Source organism: Suricata suricatta, chromosome 3 (assembly GCF_006229205.1).
Source record: "Suricata suricatta isolate VVHF042 chromosome 3, meerkat_22Aug2017_6uvM2_HiC, whole genome shotgun sequence".
Classification (NCBI taxonomy): Eukaryota; Metazoa; Chordata; class Mammalia; order Carnivora; family Herpestidae; genus Suricata; species Suricata suricatta.
This window is the reverse complement of record NC_043702.1, coordinates 169,507,868-169,527,863: the sequence shown is the minus strand read 5'-3', so window position 1 is coordinate 169,527,863 and position 19,996 is coordinate 169,507,868. Positions and strand designations below refer to the sequence as shown.

At 49.4% G+C, this 19,996-nt stretch overlaps 1 protein-coding gene and 1 pseudogene across 3 annotated transcripts in view; one reads left to right on the top strand and one right to left on the bottom strand.

Annotated features, from left to right (window-relative positions):
* NOS1AP (nitric oxide synthase 1 adaptor protein) overlaps positions 1 to 19,996 on the top strand; it is a 292,958-nt gene that overhangs the window by 60,410 nt on the left and 212,552 nt on the right. For all 3 annotated transcript variants that reach the window (XM_029935726.1, XM_029935722.1, XM_029935721.1), the window contains exon 2: positions 14,927 to 14,998. In XM_029935726.1, coding sequence (XP_029791586.1) covers positions 14,927 to 14,998 — 72 coding nt within the window. The remainder of the gene's footprint in view (positions 1 to 14,926; positions 14,999 to 19,996) is intronic.
* On the bottom strand, positions 16,522 to 17,603 carry LOC115288412 (annotated as a pseudogene).

Here is a 19,996-nt window from a genome sequence, read left to right as displayed (position 1 = left end):
TCGTAGGCCAGTTTGGCTGAGGTTGGGACTGCCCAGTCTTTTCATTTAATCCTGTCCGGCTGTTTTTAGAGCATTGACTTGTAGGCTGGGCCACCTGGGTCTCGTCTTGACTCTAACTGGGTGACTTAGAGCAAAACACTTGATCATTGGACACCGATGTCCCGCCTCATCGTAATAAAACAAGAGTGAGGGTGAAAGCCTTTGGGAGTGCCCTCCTGTGCGGATGCTTCTCTTCTGTCCTTTCTTCTCTCCGGGAACCTGTGCTCACAGTGCACGTGTTCCCTTCCTTTCTCCCTCCTCGCACTGGCTACCCTTGTGGGCCCTTCTCTTTGATTAGACTTCTTGCTTACCTTTGCAGCTCACGGGCTTTCCCTCTACCATTTGGTAAGAGGAATTGTTACTGTAACTCCGATTCCTTAAACTTCTTGCCTCCCACAGTTACCTGGGTCACCATATCTGAGAAGTCACGGCAGAGTGTTGGCCGTGTGGTGGGTGGTGGTGGGTAATCACTCTGCTCTGAGGACTGGTGGGTGATCAGCATGGGAAGCTGGGTCACTGGACGCAGGCTGGGAGTCTGGGATTGCCTGGAAGGAGGTAAGGGAACAACATCTTCAAGATTTTTGCTTCACAGGAAAAGCTGCCACGTGTTCATTTGTTTGACGGGCCAGGCTCTGTGCGAGGTACTCAGAAAGTGTCGATCACAGCGGTGGCCCCTAGCATTGCAGTCTAGGAAGGGCCCAGGTGATGTAAGAATCAAAAAACCCTCACAACTGATGAATGAATCAGGCATAACAGGGGGAGCTAACCTAAACAGCTGAAAAGACCCAAGAACGTGCATTTTGTGCGTTATCTCACGTAATTCTTTACGATTCCCTCTGTCGGGAGGGTAGGCTTTGTCCTGTTCTACAGAAGAAGAAACTGCGGCTGATTTTAATCCAGATCTGACTCTAAAGTCCAGGTTCTTTCTGCTCTAGCTCGCTACCTCCCTTATGAGTCCTTAACCCCAGCCTCTGTCATTCTCTGAGCAGAGCTGCCACTGGTCTTTGGGCAGAAGAGATGGAAGTTTCCATGTTGTGATTTGAAAGTTCGTGAAAAGGCATCTCTGTCCCCAGATACCCACTCTGTGGTCTGCCGCTCAGTGCCGGGAACTCTGGCCAGTGAACCGCACGTGAGGATGCGGGGTTTCCATGAGACGCTGGGAAGGTGGGCTAGTTAATCAGGCCATCTGCACCGGTGTTGCCCCCCTACTGGTTAGTTTATCTTACTGGCTCCCTGTGTGTGGAGTGGGAGGGGGGGGAAGGGACTTGGAACATGGGACGGGGGAGTTTTGGTGGGGACAGGAGAAGGGGGGGAAGCAGATGGCGGAGAGAAGGGTTGCTGCCCTGGAGGGAGGGCTGGATACAGGGTACCAGCAAGATAAGGAAAGGGATCAAGAATGAGAAGTAAAAGGTCACTGGAGACCAGCTTTCCCTCCCTTCTTCCTCTTCATAACCGGTCTGTCTCTGCATTATCTCTCCTTTCAGAGATGGAGTGCGCTGCCCTATTGTTTTTCTCAGCTCTTGTGGGGGGAAGAGGAACCGGCATCAGTGGCCTCCGTTGTGCGTGGATAAAAGACTTGGGCAGCCTCGTGGCTGAGCCCGGAAGGGAGTGACTCGTATGTCTGCCTGGAGTTCTCGAGCTTTGGCTGCTCAGGGATCCCATGGCGTCGGGCTGAGCGCGCAGCCTGTTGGGGCAGCTGGCTTTCCCGGTGCCTCTGGTGTCCCCGACTTGTCCCTTCTCATTTACTTTGTTGTTGCTCACTTTGTCCTCATCTGGACTGTCCCTCCTCATGCCTTAGCCTCCCAGAGGGCATTCATGGTGGTGCTTGGGGGAGCTGGTAGCACCCAAGACCCCTTATTGAGAGCAGGGAGGCCTTGCCCATCGTGTCCTTTGAACTCGGAAGAGAAGAGCTCTGATGTAGACATGGGAAGGCCCATGGCCACCAGCTGATGAGAAATATCTTTACATATTTGAGGACAGAGTAGAGTCTGAATCTTTTTTTTTTTAAGCTTATTTATTTCTTTTGAGAGAACAAATGCACACACGTGAGGGGCAGAAAGAGAGGGAGAGAGAGCAAGAATCCCGAGTAGGCTCTGCACCATCAGTGCAGAACCCAATGTGGGGCTCGAACTCACAAGCCGTGAGATCACGACATGAGCCAAAATCAAGAGTCAGACGCTCGACTGACTGAGCCACCCTGGTGCCGCCCGAGTCTGAGTCTTTTTGGAGACCATTTTTAGCTTGCCATAAAAGGGAGAACTTTCTAGCAGCTGTCGTCTGAGGGAGTGATCTCTTCATCGGAGGTGGTATTTAAGCACAGGCTGGTTGACAGCGTGGCAGGTGCTTGCAGAAGAGATTAAAATTCCAGGTGTGTGTGTGCGTGTGGGGTGTCAGGCTACACGGTCTGTGTTTACTGTCCCTCCCAACCCTGAAACCTGCTTCCTTTTCTTAGTCTCACTGTGGCCTGACCTTTTCTTTTTATCCCCCTTTCACTCAGGGTCTTGAATATTGAAATTTCGAAGTTGCAAAATGTAGGCTATGTTATTTATTCTTTTCCTTGGTGTGTCTTTAAAAATCCATTTCTGCCTAGAAGATGAGTGCTGTTGGTGTTTGGGATCACCCCCGTGCGCCTGGCTCACCCAGACGGCCCCAGAAATGTCACGGTGTTTGGACTCTTTGCCTTAGAAGGTTCAGCACGACACAGAAATAATCTATTTTGTGAGCTTCTGTTTCACTTGATTGCACTGGAGAGTAGGAATGTGGAATGAGATTGCTATACTCTTACAGTGTTGAAAAATGCGTAGTCTTTGGGGGAGGGAAATACATCTTCTAGAACTAGCACTAAAATTCAGTATAGTCAGAGCTCATTTTTTTCCCCGGAATGCTTGATCTGGTGAATTTAAGCATCTAGATGACAGCCGGCCGAGCAGACCAGCTCGGACGAGCGTTTGGACAGCCAGAGCTAATGTTGAGGGTCATGGCCTTCAGGGGAGCACTTTCGAAGCTCACCCGGAACCCGTTTTGGTTGTGATTCTACTTTCTTGTCCACAGCAAATCAAAAGGAGGACAGTTATTTTTCGTGTGTGGGAGATAACACAGCGAGTTTTATGGTATATAAATTTGAAGGCTGTACAATTCAGTGGTTTTTAGAAGAGTCACATAGCTGCGCAACCACCACCGCTATCGAATTGCAGACCATTTATATCCCGCCCAAAGGAAAACTGTCGTTATTCATCTACCAGTTCCTGGCAACTGCTTATCTACTTTCTGTTTCTGTGGATTTGCCTATTCTGGATGTTTCCTATTATGTGCAGTCTTTGGTGACTAGCTGCGTACACTTGGCATAATGCTGAAGTTCGTCCACGATGTAGCCTGTGTCTCCACTTTGTTCATTTTTACTGCCGAATAATCGTACGTTTTCTTTGCGCATCCATCCATTGATAAGACGCTTGGGTTATTTCCATTTTGGGGCTATCCTGCATAATGTGGCTATGAGCAAGCATTCCTGCACAAGTTGTTGTGTGGCCTTATGTCTTCATTTTTTTGGGGGGGCATACCTAGCAGTGGAATTGGTGGTTCATATGTTAACTCTGCATATCTTCTTGAGGAATGGCCAGACCATTTTCCGAAGTGGTTGCGCTGTTTTTTTTTTTTTTTTTTTTTAACAGCATTGTATGAAGACTCTAATTTCTCCATCTCCTCAACACTTGTTATTATCCGTCTTCCTTTAACCATCCTAGTGGGTGTGAAGTGTATCTCATTGTAGTTTTGATCTAAATTTCCATGGTGACGAATGATGAGGCATTTTTTTCATGGGTTTATTGGCTATTGATCTTTTTGGAAGAAGTGTCTGTTCATATCCTTTCTCCTTCTTTTTGTTATTTTTTTTTTAACATTTATTTATTTTTGAGAGTGAGAGAGTGCATGTGCTGGAGGAGCAGAGAGAGGGAGACAGAGGATATAAGCACAGAGTGTGACATGGGGCTCGAACATGTGATCTGCGAGATCATGACCTGAGCTGAAATCAAGAGTTGGCCACTCAACTGACTGAGCCACCCAAGCGCCCCTCCTTTGCTCATTCTTTACGTGGGTTGTTTGTCTTTTATTGTTGACTTGTAAGAGTTATATTCTGGATGAAAGTCCCTTATCAGATATGACTCAAATATTTTTCCCATTGCATGAGTTGTCCCTTGACTTTCTCCATAGTATCCTTTGAAGCACAAGTGTTTTCTCTGTCTGTCTATTTATGAGAGTGAGAGTGGGGAAGAGAGGCAGAAGTAGAGAAAGAGAATCCCAAGTAGGCTCCATGCTCTGTGCAGAGCCCAATGTGGGGCTTGATCCCACAACCCTGGGATCATGACCTGAGCCAACATCAAGATCAAGATGCTCAACTAGCTGAGCCACCCCAGTGCCCTGACACAGAAGTATTCTTAATTTTAATTAACTCCAATTTATTTTGCTTCTGTTTGTGCTTCTATTTATCCTAAGAAACTATTGCCTGATCTAAGCTCATGAAGATTTACTAAGATTTCTGTAGTTTCACCTCTTAGATGTACAATACATTTTGAGTTAATTTTACATAACTGTGTGGTAGAAGTCCAAGTTCATCCTTTTGCATTTGGATCTTTTAGTGGTCCCAGCACCACTGTTGAAAACAACAATTTTCCTCCAGTGAATTGCCTTGGCATGCTTGTGAAAAATCAATTGGCCATAAATTCAAGGATTTATTTCTGGACTCTCATTTTTACTCCCTTGATTTATATGTCTAGCTTTATGCCAGCACCACACTATGTTGATTACTGTAGTTATGTAGTGATTTTTGACATTGGGACATCTGAGTCCTACAACTTTCTTTTTCAAGATTGTTTTGGCTATTCTGGGTCCCTTGGATTTCCACATGAATTTTAGGATGGGCTTGTCAATTTCTGCAAGAAAGACCAATGGGATTTTGTGATACTGTAATGCAATAAATAATGTATTTGGTCTCTGGTTCTTGGCACAGAGCTCCTTAAAAACCTGTAGAATTTCCTGAATGATAAAAGTGAGAACATCTTTTGTTTTTCATAAGAAGCCTCTTTCAACCTTACCTTGAGTTGATGTTGATGAGGTGACTCTTGGTAGGTCCCTAGAAGCATGGGGGCCTTGTGAGAGAGGCACCAACCATGTAATTGGAAGGTTGGAACTTTGAACCCTACTTCCTGCTCTTACGGGAAGGGAGAGGGCCTGGAGATTAAATTCAGTCTCAATCTCCTAATTATGCCTGTATAGTGGAACCTCCATAAAAACCCTAAACAGTGGGTTTGGAGAGCTTCTGAGTTGGTGAACACCGTGAGATGTTGGGTGGCCTTCCCAGAGAGGCTCCCTGGAAGCTCTGTGTCCTTTCCCACATACCTATGTACCTCTTTATCTGGCTGTTCATTTGCATCCTTTATAATAGTTTGGTCATAGTAAGTAGTTTTTTCTGAGTTCTGTGAGCTGATACAGGCAAATTATAGAAACCGTGAGGGGATCGTGGGAATCCCTGAGTTAGGGGTGGTTGGTCAGAAGTATGGTAGGCTCAGGATTTTCGACCAGCATCAGAAGTGGGGGGCAGTTTTGTGGGGCTGAGCTCTTAACCTGTCGGGTATGTGCTAACTCTGGGTAGTGAGCGTTAGAACTGAATTGAATTGTAGGGCACCTCCAGTTGGTGTTTGCAGAGAACTGGATAATTACTTGGTGTGGAAAACCCACACATTTGATAGATGTGCCAGTTTGTAAACAGGCTATAGATGTTAATGGAGATTGCATTGAAGTTATAGATCAGTTGGGGAGCATTTCTATCTTAAGTCTTCCAATCCATGAACATGGGAAGTCTTCCTGCTGCTTTAGGTCTTTTTTTGAGTTTTGCAGTAATGTTTTATAATCTTCAGGGTACATGTCTTAGTGTTCTTTTGTTATATTTAGTCTTAAGTATTTCTTTGATTGTTATTGTAAATGGAATTGTTTTCTTAATTTCATTTTTAACTCATTGATTGATTCTGATAGTGTGTGTGTAGTCCTTAGGATTTTTTATATACAAGATCCTGTCACCTATGAATAGAGATAGTTTGGATGCTGCTTTTCCACCTTGGATTGCTTTTCTTGCTTAATTGCCTGGCTAGGACTTCCAGATCCATGTTGAATGGAAGTGGTGAGGGCAGACCTCCTTGACATGGTCCTGATCTTAGGGGAAAAACCTTCAGTCCTCCACCATTTAGTAGGATGTTAGCTGTGGATTCATTTGTTGGTTTATCACCCTTTATTAGATGGAAGGAGTTTCCTACCATTCTTAGTTGGTTGAGTATTTTCATCAGGAAAGGGTATTGGATTTTATCAAATACTTCTTGTCTATTGGGTTGATCAAATGGCCTTTGATCTTTATTTTATTAAATGGCATATTAACTGTCCTATGTTCAAACAACCTTACATTCTTGGGATGAATCACACTTGGCCACTGTGTATAATCCTTTATATAAGTTGCTGGATTTGTATTGCTTGTACTTTTTTGGAGATTGGGGACAGTTATTGTTAAAGGCAGAGGCATATTTATAGCCCGTTGTTAGCATTCTTGCCACTAGCAGTGTAGGAAGCATTAAAGTCTAAAATCAGCCTCAAGGACTCAGAAGGCATAATAGTCTGGAGCCATTTCTCACGCTATAAGGCTCGTGTACTCATGGTGTGTATAATGTGTATGTATTTTGAATCCTGAAGAAATGCCCTGAGTTCTCGTTTACAGAATCTCATTTATTGGGGCAGAGTATAATACATTTTAGGGAGGTTCTACTCAAAATAGAGAAAAGTTGGGTATGTTAATGGGGTACCAGCAAGTGATCTGGAGGTTTTACTTGGTTGTGTGCAGTCACCCACATCCACCTCCATCTGAGGTTCATGTAGCAAAGCAGCCCTTTGTGGGGCATCGGCCCGGGTTCACCTGGATTGCTTACTTCCTGCTGCCGTTTCAGACTGGCAGTGTGGGGGAGGGAGACCCACTTGGGTTCTGATCCTGCCACTGTGATTCAGTTCTCTCTGAGCCTCCGTTTTGCCTTCTGTAAAAATGAAGGTTTGGATCAAATGACCTTTATGGCCACTTAACGCTGGCATTGCGGTCTGCCTTCCCTCTGATTTCGTGGTGTTCTTTGTTCATCTATCCAGCCTTGGTTTACCTGGTTTATTTACAGGTGATGACTTAATTGTCACATAGCCTTGGTCAGTGTGTTTCTCTTTGCCTCTTTCCCCTTGTCCTGCCCCCCACCAGGGCAGAAAGTGCTCCCTGGCCTCTCCCACACTGGCCTCTGCAGTGCGAGCCAGATTTTAATGTGGAACTCAGGCTTTCATTCTGGAGCTGATAGTTGAAAGACCAGAACGTTTTTCTCCCCCCCTGCCTTCCTGCTTTTTCTCTCCCCTTTGCCAGATCTCTCAGATCCTCATAATAAAGAGAAATAATCAGGCCAACCCATCTAAGCTTTCGCTAATGGACTAAAAGAACCCAAAGAACCTGTGCCCTCCACGGGCGTGGGGACGGTTCAGTCCCATCCTCTGGCCCTTGCAGAGTCGCATGGCATTAGCATAAAGACGAGTCACCACAATTCTTTTGCACCCAGCCCCTTAATGTCGAGGAGCAGGAAGGACTCTGCTGTGATCTCCGGCACATTCATCGGCCCCCGCTGAGCCCCTGATCAATAGTGACATAGTCCCATCAGATGGCCCTCAAATAGTACTTCCTTTTTTGGATGGGCTGGGAGAGAGGGGAAGAAATATAAATGCCTCTTTCCTCTTAGACTGCAAATAAATGCAGCTGCATTTCAAGCATCTTGGAAGCTTTTCTGGCGGCTAGAGTGTATAGCGAGAAGAGGGGTGGGGGTAACCTGCCCCAGGCCCACCCTGCTGCATCGCAGGGGTGAGGGCGCGGGTAAATATCCATGCGGGTCCTTCTGAGTCCCGGCTCCCCCCTCCCCGCACACCTCCGCACCTGGAGGACACGTGCAGCTCAGGCCACGGTTTCCCTTCCCCTCCCCCAGAGCATCTCGGGGAAGGTCATTGGCTGAGTGCACACCCTGGAATCTGGGGCCGCTGCCGGCGGCAGTTAATGCTGCTTTGTTCGGTGCTAAATGAGGCGAGAACTCTCACCCAGGTCACATTCACAGCCCCCCTCAGCTGTGCGGCCCAGAGCAGTTCCGAGGCGGGGAGAACCTTCCAGGCGGAGCAGTGGGACAGGCGGGACAGCGGGCTTCTCGACCCCAGGGCCACCATGCGCCGGGGCTGGGGCAGATCGCCCTGCTCCTTCATTCCACAGATGCTTGGGCCTTTCTCTGCCAGGCCCTGTTCCGAGGGCTGGGCACTCGGGGACTGGGGGCCAAGGTCCGGGGGAAGGCAGGCCATGACCATGTGCAGGGGGCACACCTCACAGCTGCAGACCACGTCCAGTGCTGGGAGGGAGACCGAAGGGTGATGGGAACAAGAACACCGAGGTGGGTTGGACCTGAGGTGGTGCAGGCAGCGGTGGCAGGGCCCCGGCCAGGACGAGCCACAGGCCTCTCTTCAGTGGTTCCTTTGTAACATCCTCCCAGGACGTGACTCCCAAGGTTCCTTTTGGATTTGAAAGCCTGTGCTTCGATGACCCTGAGGTTTTAGAAAGTCATCAGGACGGGATTGGCTCAGGGACTGGGTTGGATGGGCCCCCACTGCTTGTGTGCACGCGTTTGGGGAGAGGTCACAGTGTGGCCGGGACACGGGTGGGGGTATGAGAAGGCGGGCAGGGTGACAGAAGAGAGGCCAGGCTGGGTTTGGACCTGGAAGGAGCGAGTCGGCCCAGATGCAGGCCAGAGGGTCTGGACGGGGAGACAGGCCTGGGAGGAGCCCCTTCTCCTCGGTCTGCCGACGGCCTCAGCGCCCCTTATCCTTTTCTGGGACCGCAAGGCACCCTCCTGAATCTGACTCGGTCTCTGCTGGGGGCGGGGGCTGTTGGAGCGAGTGGGTTTCAGAGAAGAAGAGGAGAGCCGGGAAGGCAGAGTCTGGGGACCTTTACATGGTGCCCCTTCATGGGGGCCCTTGTCCTTTTGCCCCGGGAAAACGTGGCCCTGTGGCCTTTGCCCACGGCCTTGCCTGCACTGGCCAGTCCGTAGGGATTCAACGGCCCTGCACCACAAGATTCTGCTATTCTCTTCTGAAGAGTGTTGAATTTTGTTCTTCATGATGGCCATCCCGGCTGGTCGTAAATCCTCAGTCTACCGCTCCTGGGGTGGGCTCCTCGTAATCTGCTTCGCAAATGTAGTGTGGAAGTCATCCCTGGGCCTGGGTGGTGTTGACACGATTTGGGAGTCCCCCTCGCCAACCCCCTTCTGTTGGGGGTTTCTGCCCCCCACCCCCGCCACATCCGGTTCCTCTGGTGGTTGCATCTGCGGTGTCCGCCCCCCACCCCAGGCTGTGGGACTGGGCCTCCGGGCCTGTCCTCCACTCCCTGGCCCTGTGTGTGCATTTTGTACCCCTGGGTGGGCAAGGGCACAAACCCGAGCCTCGCCCTGGGCCGCCGCCCTCTCCTAGGGGCGTTCCCCTGCTCAGCCCTGCCTGTTCTGGTCCCTCTCCAGTGCCTTCAAAGTTATTTTTATTATTTCAACCAACAGACTCGAGTTTTAGGGTTCCAGAAAAACTGTGTGGCGAGGGCAGAGTTCCTTATACCCCTCCTGCCTCCCAACATACACACATAGCTTCCCCTGTTTACGTCTTGCATTGGGAGGTGCGTTTGTTATGACTGCGTCAATCCTGGTTCGTCATTATTAACTAATGTCCCGGTTTATATTACGTCTCACTCTTTGTTCATTCTCTGCAGAGGTATTTGTTTTTAGTAATCTTTTCCAGACTTCATATTTATAGCCTTTTGGAGGCCTAGTCTGCTGATACACTTCCTCCAACGTGATCAGAGGTAGAATCGTCCGATATGTTTTGTTGGTTTTTTTTTTTTTTACTTCTATATCTTTTCTTTTCTTGTTTTTGTTTTTGTTTTGTTTTGTGTTTTTTTTTTTTTTTGATCGGTCTCTGGTAACAGTGGTCTGAAACTTCATAATTAAAGGGAGTTCCTGAGGAATGTGATGGCACAAAGTCTCACAGGTTGAGTCTTGCTGCCTTTGAGCATCGTGATTCATGCTCATGCACCGGGGACAATGCTGTAGTGCGGTTTGTCAGCATCTCGGGGTTAATCTCCAGAAAGCGGAGGCAAGACCTTGAAAGTAATTTCACGAGGTATTAATCTAGCACGACTCGAAGGTTGTCTAGAAACTTAAAGAAAAATGCCCGGAGTCCTTTGATTAACCTCATTGGCAGTGAACTCCTCCTTATCTGGAAGATAAAGTCACAGATAACGTTGACACAGGTCCTCTTGTATCTTTAAAAAAAATTTTTTTTAATGTTTATTTATTCCTGAGAGAGAGAGACAGAGTGCGAGTAGGGGAGGGTCAGAGAGAGGGAGGCACAGAATCTGAAGCAGGCTCCAGGCTCCGAGCTGTCAGCACAGAGCCTGACTGGGGGCTCGAATCCACCAACCGTGAGATCATGACCTGAGCCGAAGTTGGATGCTCAACCAACTGAGCCCCCAGGCGCCCCCCCTTCCTCTTGTATCTTGAGTACCACTGCAATTTGAATCTTCCTTCTAGTTGTTTTTTCTTGTGCTAATGAAAAAGAAGTAGGCCCGGATATTTTCAAACTCCTTTATTCTCCCCTTAAGCTCCGTGGTAGGTGTTCTGGATAGAAGCCTCAGGAGGTGCTTCCCCACAGGGTTTCCTGGAAGGAATGCCAGGTGACCAAAAATCCACCAACCGAAAGATGGGCTGTCCTTCATCTTTTTTTTTTTTTTAATTTTCCTATTTGATATCTACTTTTTAAGAAAATTTTATTTATTTATTTTGAGGGGTGGGAGGGTGGGGGCAGAGCAGAGAAAAAGGAGGGAAAGAATCCCAAGCCGGCTCCATGCTGTGAGTGCAGAACCTGACGCAGGGCTCGAACCCACAAACCGCGAGATCGCGGCCTGAGCTGAGATCACGAGTCGGATGCTTACCCGACAGAGCCCCCCAGGCACCCCGTGTACTGCCTTCTTGGTCAGCCAGGGATTGCATGTGCTACCCTAAGAGCCCCTGCCTCAGGTCCAGTTCAGGTACCTGCACAACACAGGTAACGTCATAGAATCCCCACAGGGACCACACAGCGTGGGATGGCCGGGGCCTGTGATGTCGGAATACAGGTCAGGATCCAGGGTCAGGCCTCTCCGCCCCTCCTCAGCGTGGTCATGGTCCACAGGGAGTGCGTGCAGTGGGTGAATATGTTCATTCTTGGAATATTCTAGTCAGTCGTGTGGGTGGGGTTACCCGTGAGGAGGGCATCCTGTGCGTGGCCACGTGTGGATAATCTGCAGGGGTGCAGGGGAACTGGGGGGATGGCGGGAGCTGCCCCTGTGCGCCGCCCTCCCTGGAGGTCAGCGGAAGGAAGCAGAGATGAGGCTGAGGTCTGCGGGGCCCCGTGGAGGTAGGAGGGCTGGAGAGAGAGGGTAGGAGAAACAGCATTCTGTGCACAGGGAAGGGTTCTGGGTAGAAGCTTCTGGATGTGGGATGTGTGAGGCCCTTCCCAACAACGGAAGGGCTGGCGGTGTGAGAGGGCGCTGTGCTGTGTGGGCCCTGGGGGGCAGTGTCAGCCACGCTGAGGGCTCTGAAGGTCACCTTCAGAGTTGGTGACGCACATGAGGTTCTTGAGCGAGGGAGGGGTACGGGCTGGTTTGCATCTGAGCGTGATCTCTAACAGCCTGTGGGGGGCGGTTTGGAGGGGCCCTGGGGCCAGTGGGGAGACCAGTGAGGAGACCTGTGTAGGCGGAGAGGAAGGGTTTTGGGGGGTGAGGCAGTGACTGGGAGGAGAGGGCTCTACAGGTCCTGGTTGCTGACTGGCTGTGGAGGGGGGGGCGGGTGGATGGGGTTCGGGCCTGGGAGCCGACTTTCCAAAGGGGAGTGGGAAGAAGTGCATTGACCACAGCCACGATGGCCGGCTGGGCTCAGGCTGCGTCTCCCACTTTCCTCGTTGGGGAGGTGTTGATGCTTCGTGCATGAGGACAGGTGGGTGCCAGGCCGTGCTTGGACATGGTATCACTTGACGTGTTCTTGGTGTGAAAATCTAGCTTTTGACTGGATGTGGACCTGACCCCTGCCTCATGTGTCCTTTTCATCTCTTTGACCCTAAGGGACATCTGTAATGGGGGAATTTGACCCTAAGGTGCATCTCTTGGTGGTTACCTCCTCTGGACGGATTCTCAGAGGGTAGATTTGTGACTTCACATGCCTGGGAAGGAAGGCAGACCAGGGAGTGCGTGTGTGGTGTGAATTGAGTGTCTGAGGTTAGTGTGTGCGATGGCCACGTGGGTGTGAGGGGTGTGTGCGTCGGGGCGTGTGTGCCTGTGGCATGTGCAGGGTGTGGGCTTGCATGCCCCGTACATGTGTGCAGGCGTGTGCTGTGTGCTCAGGCGGTGGCTGACGGAGTGAAGGAGGCAAGTGGGGACCAGTCCCCGCTGGGCGTTCGTGTTCACGCTCAGGGTGGATCTCCCCAGCGGCGCGCCCTCCTGGTGTGGCAGGGATCAGGATGGGGACGCGGGCCAGGCTCCCGGGCTCTCCTGTAAGGAGCGACCTTGCTAGGACTCGAGCTCTCACGTGATGGCTGAGGGAACACAAGCTCCTGGAGGTCTGACTGCTCAGAGTTCAGGGCAGGAGTCCTCAGGTGCACAGGGTCCGGGACGCGGAGGGGGGAAGCTGCCTCCCACTGGGGGCTCCCTGGAGGTGGGCAGTCGTTCTGGGCTGCAGAGTTCACGGACACGTGGCCTGATGCTGTGGGGTGCCAGCCGAGCTCGGGGGGGGGGGGTGGAGAAACAGCTACCCTATTCAAATGTGACCACGCTCTTAGATCTAGGGGCCTTCATTTACCTAAGGGATTTGCTAGACGCTTTATCCACAGGTGCACGGCTCTCTGCCCGCCGTGGTGGGGAGGTCGCTTTGGGCCCACGATGCAGAGGCTCCACCACGGGCTACCGGGACCATGCTCTTCAGGGGATTGGCACAAATTGGATCAGTCCTAGGGGAAACCTTTTGGCAGTATTCAGCTATCGGAACCTTGCTTCCCGGGGCCTAGCCTTTGCTCCAAATTTCATGAAGAACCTTCTACTCCTGTAGCCACAGGAACCACATTTCTTACAAAGATGACTACCCTCTTCTTTTAATGCAGTCTTTGCTTAGGTAGACGTCTAAGTTATGTAGGGGCTATCAATTTCTAGGGTCTCCCCCTGGCTATTTTATATAATTTGAATGGAAAAAGGAAAGGCACCTCCCAGTAAGTCAGTATGGAATGGGATGTTTCAGCCTACTAAGGAATGATCTCAAGATATTTCTATACTTCTGATCTAGCAGTCCTGCTTGTAGAAGCCCCGCCTACAGAGCTACGGATGAGCTGGGAGGTAGGGGGATGTACGTAGATGAGGACGTAGCAGAAGCAGTGTTGTTAATAGCGACATTCATAGGGTAGGTGGTCACACGTGATGTGGCAGATTTTATTGCATTGGCAAAGAAGAATGTCCAAGTTGTGTTTAATGTTTTTTTAAAAAAAAATTTTTTTTAATGTTTTATTTATTTTTGATACAGAGAGAGACAGAGCATGAGAGGGGGAGGGGCAGAGAGAGAAGGAGGCACAGAACCTGAAGCAGGCTCCAGGCTCTGAGCTGGCTGTCAGCACAGAGCCCGACGCGGGGCTCGAACCCACGAGCGTGAGATCTGACCTGAGCCGAAGTCGGAGGCTTAACCGACTGAGCCACCCAGGCGCCCCAAGTTGTGTTTAATGTTAAAAAGTAGGGGCGCCTGGGGGGCTCAGTCAGTTGAGGATCCAACTCTTGACTCAGGTCATGATCTCACAGTTTGTGAGTTCGACCCTTGTGTCCGGCTCTGTGCTGATAGCGTGGGGCCTGCCTCGTCTGTCCCTCTGCCTCTCCCCTGCTTGCCCTCTGTCTCTCACTCAAATAAAAAGAAAGTTAAAAAAAAAAAAAAAGAAAGAAAGGAAATAAAAGAGCCCCCAAACAGTGTGAAGAGTGAACCTTTTCATGTAAAATAAATTCCTTCGTGTCTCTGAATCGATGTGCCCCACTGCATACAGAAAGAGTATGGGAGGGCTTATTCTTTCACTCAGCATTTTTCTACATTAGAATAGTGTGCTGTGAGGACGTATCCATATATTAAACATTAACCTGAATGCCATTTGTGTTTTCAAAAGTTTCAGAAGATTAAATTCTTTCCTTTTTTTAGAAGATTAAAATTTTAAATAAAATATAATTAGCGTGTTCCTTTCCTCCAGTTAGGAACCCAGTCAAGTGCGTGAGGTCTCTGTAACATCGAGGGCTAACCCAGCGAAGTACCATTAATTGAAAAAAAGCACATAGTCCTATTTTTGAAGGGGAGGGGATGCTTTAATATAAGCAAAGCATATTTGTGTAAGATGTTTATACCTTCTCTCATTTGATCTTTACTGGAATCCCATTTTACAGATGAGGACATTGAGACAAAGGGAAAGACCTCGCCCCAAAGATAGTGGTGGGAGAGTCATCCCACCGGAGTCTTTCTGACTCTGGAAGCTGCTTGAACGCCGTGCTCGGGGCATTTCTGACCAAGAGCGGGATGGAAAAGGGAGCAGCGGTTTCTCGTTTCGTTGATTTTTATAAAGTTGGAAGATACCCCCTCTGGCTCTCAGTTTCCCCCTCCGCAAAGTGGGGAGCTTACCTGGATGTCCTTCCCTCTGCTGACACTCTGTGACCAGGGCCCCTTGCTGTCCCTCTTCTCAACGAGTGCTTGCTTCCTCCCCGCAGTATGTCGGAAGCCTGGATGTGCCGAGGCCCAACAGCAGAGTGGAGATCGTGGCTGCCATGCGCCGGATTCGGGTGAGTGGCCGGAAGTGGGGCGGGGTGGGGTCAGCGCTCCGGCATCTCAGCTGGCACCCTTTTAGCTGGATCCCCCTTTTAGGGGACGACGGCACCCACCGCAAACCCCTCTCCCTGCGCTCTCCGGGAGAGCTGTTCTGAGTCGGAGCTTCTTCTGGATGAAAGGCCAAGGATGGAATTGATGTGACAGCTGGGGGGGGGCACTTCTCCCCCCACCCTTCTGCTTGACCTAGAACTACTGCTGCTCCTGAAACAGAGATGCACATGCCCTTGAGGGTGTGTGGGGTCCGCTGAGGAGTGAGAGAGAATGTTGGCCTATCTTTTTAATTCAGATTTGAGGGGAAAGGTTTGATAATTGGCTGTTAATTGACTCAACATTAAAAAAGTAAAGCAATTTATTATGGTACATAAGACTGACTTGATGTTTTAAGAGCAGATACGGGAGTTGAGCAAAATTTCCTTCATCAGTTGCTTAGGGCTCCGAAAGGGTGTGTGCATTCTCTTCTGGCATTTCAGGTGCCTTCTAGCAGAGTCTGGAAGACATTCCAGCCCACTGCTTTCCGGCTTCGGCACACAGAGCAGCAGAGACTGAACAAAAACGAAGCTGCCTTCCGATCACCATGAAGGAATTTGTCCGTGTGCTCTGCTCTGAGATAGGAGCTTCTTGAAATTTGTACATTTCGAAGGCACGTTTGTGATTGGTCAGATTGCGTTTTGGAGAGAATGGGGGTTGGAGGTGGCTGGGTTGGTCATCCTGGGTACAGCTGGCTTGGGCTCTTTGTCTGCAGGACAATCTACCACCTAAATGGAAAACACACAGCAGATGTTGGGAGCTCCAGTTGGCTGGTCACCAACTTGACTTTCAGCCAGTTTATCTCGTCGGCAGAAGATTCAGGTCAAGGACAGCAGTTTTGGGAAGAAAATTAGCATGTTTGTCCCTATTTCTCGGAGCAGTTCATTAGCTTATAACTTTTTCAGGGTGCCTGGATGGCTCAGTCGGTCAAGCGTCTGACCTGGGATTTTGGCTCAGGTCATGATTTCACGGTTCTGAGTCTGAGGCCCGTGTTGAGCTTCCAGCACAGCACGTGTTTGCAATTCTCTCTCTCTGCCCCTCCCCTGCTTGCGTGTGCACTCTCTCAAAATAAATAAAATGCTAAAAAATATTAAAACCTTTTTGACTGCCTTGATCTTCCCAGTTCCTCAGCCCTTTTGTTAGGTTGTATTTGTTGGAACTTTCAAAAAGAACAGTGCTGTTCCTCATGGACGTGGGAAGGAGTTACTTCAAAGCGCGTTCATGCAGCTTCATTTAATGTCCACAGCAAGCTGTGGAGTGGGGGTCCTGTCACCCGCATTTTTTCCCCCCAATATTGTACAGTATTTTATGGTAACAAAAATATTTAGATGCATCTCATAGCAATATATTATCATATAGGTACTCACTGAGAAGGATAAATTGGATAAACTGTAAAACGTTATCTTACTATATACATCCAATTAATCTGAGTAATTTTTGGGAAAAAAAGATATAAAAATCATCCCTTTTTATATAATTCCAGAGACACCATAGACAACACAGAATCAAGATATAATTGTAAATTATTATAATTCTAACTTTAATATTAGAACCTGTACATGTATAAATTCCAGTCATGTATTGCTAGACATTTGCTCAATGAAATAAAATGTTCGTCATACAGTGGTTTTATGCTCGGACAATGATATTCAAATACTTTATGTTGCCATGAGTCCTGTTTGATTTCACACATTAGCTGAATTACTTTAGTAAACTCACATTTTTTCACCTGTTTAGTCTCTGTGTTATCACTTCTCGATACATAATAGAGATGTAGATGAGCAACAAAAAGATGACAAAGAAATCATCTAGAAAGGCTAGAATTCCAAACAAGGCTTCAGGTACAAAATCTAGAGTTGATATAAGATAGAAAAAAGCTCCCATTAAATAAAGTATTATCCTGATGCGGAACATCCAGAAAAGGCCCCCAACTGAAAACATTTCCCTGAATGCATGCCTCAGTAAAGTGGGTAGATCCATAATTCTTTCCATAATAGATCTGGGCTGCCCTGAGAATCTTCGGTTATAATCATTAATATCTTGACGCAATGATACAACATCCTGAGACTGGTCATTTTCACCAAATACTGTTAGCAGTAAAGTTACCGTTTGTCTACAGATTGGACAACTGATTGCCCCAAGCCATGAACCATATCGCCAGTATGCAATAATGCAGGTACCACAAAAAAGATGTCCACAGTTTGTTTCGACAGGGAAGGAGGCTTGATGTAAACAGATTGGACAATACATGTCGGTGTAGAACTGCTGTCGGGCAGCAGCAGGGGCATCCTGTTCTGTTTGAAGTTGCTCCCGAAGCACCCTTACTAGCTCTTGGTTTTCTGGGTGAATGTTCTGATGTGCATTTCTGAAAAGTGCATATACCAGGGTAGCAATCAAAGCGAAACTGACCACAACTGCCACAAGTACTTGGTCACTTACTCCTTCTATGACTGAATCATCATCCAATTTCAAACTTTGAACTTCACTGTGATATTTGGCCATTCCAAGTCTGGGACTAAGCTCAGCTTATGGTTCAGAATTCTTTGAACTGCCTGGAAAATGGAATCACTCTGAAGCTGCATTTCCGTGACCCAAGAAGGAATGGCCGGCTCTCTTCACCCGGCCAAGCACCTAGAACCACCAGACGCCCGCCACGTCGGCCCTTCCGCGGTCTCCGGAATTCCGGGGCAGGAGCTGGGCGACTCTCGGGCTTGGCCCCGGGTTTCCCGAAGGAAGGCGGAGCCCCCGAGTCCGAGGCAGCGACTCCACTGCCCCAAAGCCCGAAGCGACCCCGAGGGTCCCGCATTTTTTAGATTAACTAAAACTCAGAGAGAGGGGTCGTGAGGACTCCTAGGGTCTAGGAGGCGGTGGGTGTGTGACCAGACTGTAGTTCCCCGACCTGGTCTCGAGAGACTGCAAGGTGGTTCACGTCTGTGGCTTCAGGCTTGGCATTCAGCATTTCCCCAAGTCTTTCCCCTACTTTCTTCGTCTTCGTGCTCAGACAGCAAGCACAGTGGCCTTGGTTGGGGGGGTGTCTGGGGAAGGGGCTCCCTGTGCTGGGCTGGCCTGTGCTCTCACTGCGGTTGGCGTTTTTGCAGCCTGGTGCTGGTCTGTCCGTGGGGTTTCACTGAAAATGCCTCTTTTCTTCATATTGGACTAAGACACAGGAACTATGCTGTCATGAATACCTTTATCATAATTAGAGGCCAATCTCCCTTAGTATTAGTTGTCGATAGTAACAGTTACCGTTCAGAACGAAGTGTGCACCACGGGCTTCATTAGGCCCCGTAGTACAGAAATCATTATTATTTGCGGCTGCTCTAGGTGAGGTGGATATGGTCACATTTTGTAGGTGAGGAAACAGAGTTTTGGGGAGGTTAAAAAGTAGTTCTAGGTCAAGTTGCTGTCAGTGGGTGGAGCTGGGGCTCACGCCCGCGTCTGTGACCCTGCTCTTGGATGCTCGTCTGGGTGCCCGGCCCAGCTGGTGAACCCAGGATTAGGATGTGGAGCTTCCTGGAGCAGGGGATCCGCGGCAGAAACACTGCTTTGTAGATGGACCCGAATGTACGTCTCAGAAGCCATCACCACAGAGCGGCGGACGCCTGGGGTGGCCGGTGGGCCTGGCCGTGCTCTGGGGGTTGGCGCGGCCTGTCTCCTCTGCCCTTGTCACTCGTGAGCCCTTGTGGCCTTGTGCCAGGAAGTCCCTTCCCTGCGACCTGCTTCTGGTGCTTAATGAGCATGCAGCTCATTAAACCAGAGGGGGACCTGTGTCGGCCAGAAGGCTGTTTGGTCTGGCTGGCCAGTCACTTGTTTAGACTGGCCGCCATGCCGGTGAGCACTGGATGTGTGTTTTACCCCCAAACCCCCAATTCACGGCTAGGTCCAGGCTGCTATTTTCTGCTCTCCCTTTCAAAAGCTGGTTGTAATTACAGTTGTCAGGGACTAAGGCACGGGGTTTCTGTGTAAATGGCTGCTGCTGACTTTCTTTCTGTGTGGGATGGTGCCAGGCTGACGCCGGGGGTGTGGGCTGCTGGATGCTCCTGCGGATCCGGAGACGCGGGCTCCCCAGCTCGGCCCGTGTGGAGTGCTGGGCCGCAGGGAAGAGGTTATGGGAAGGATCACAGGGTCTCACACGTGGGTACCTGGCCCAGCCCTTGACCTGCCGTCTCCCTGATCTCTCCGGAGCTCTGCACGGGACGGGGTGGGGCGTCAGAGAGAGGTGGCCAGATGCACCTTCAGCGCGGGGGCTGTGGCAGGCATGCGGACCCCCACCCCTTTCTCAGCCCCATGCAGGGGTGTCGACTCCATGCTGGGTGTTTGGACTTGGTTGATTTGACCTGTGTTGTCATCCTTCCCTTGCTCTGCTGCTGCTTTGTCCTGCTGCGCAGATTTCCTTTTAAAATTTATGTCCTGTGTTTCTGGCATCTTTTTTCTTTGGTAATGTGTGTTCAAGATTTTTTAAAAAATAATGATTAAAAAACATTAAATGTGACCATTAAAAATTTAAAAAAGTTTTTAATGTTTATTTTTTGAGAGGGAAAGGGAGAGAGAGCGTGAGTGAGCAAGCAACCTGGGGAGGGTCAGAAAGAGGGAGACACAGAATCTGAGGCAGGCTCCAGACTCCGAGCTGTCATCACAGACCCCGATGTGGGGCTCAAACTCACGAACCGTGAGATCATGAGCTGAGCTGAAGTCAGATGATTAACCCACTGAGCCATTCAGGCGCCCCCCCCCCAAATTTTTTTAATGTTTATTTTTGAGAGAGAGAGAGAGAGACAGTGTGAGCAGGGGAGGGTCCGAGAGAGAGACACACAGAATTAGAAGCAGGCTCCAGGATTGAGCTGTCAGCACAGAGCCTGACACAGGGCTGGAACCCACAACCACGAGATCATGACCTGAGTTGAAGTCGGACCCTTAGCAGACTG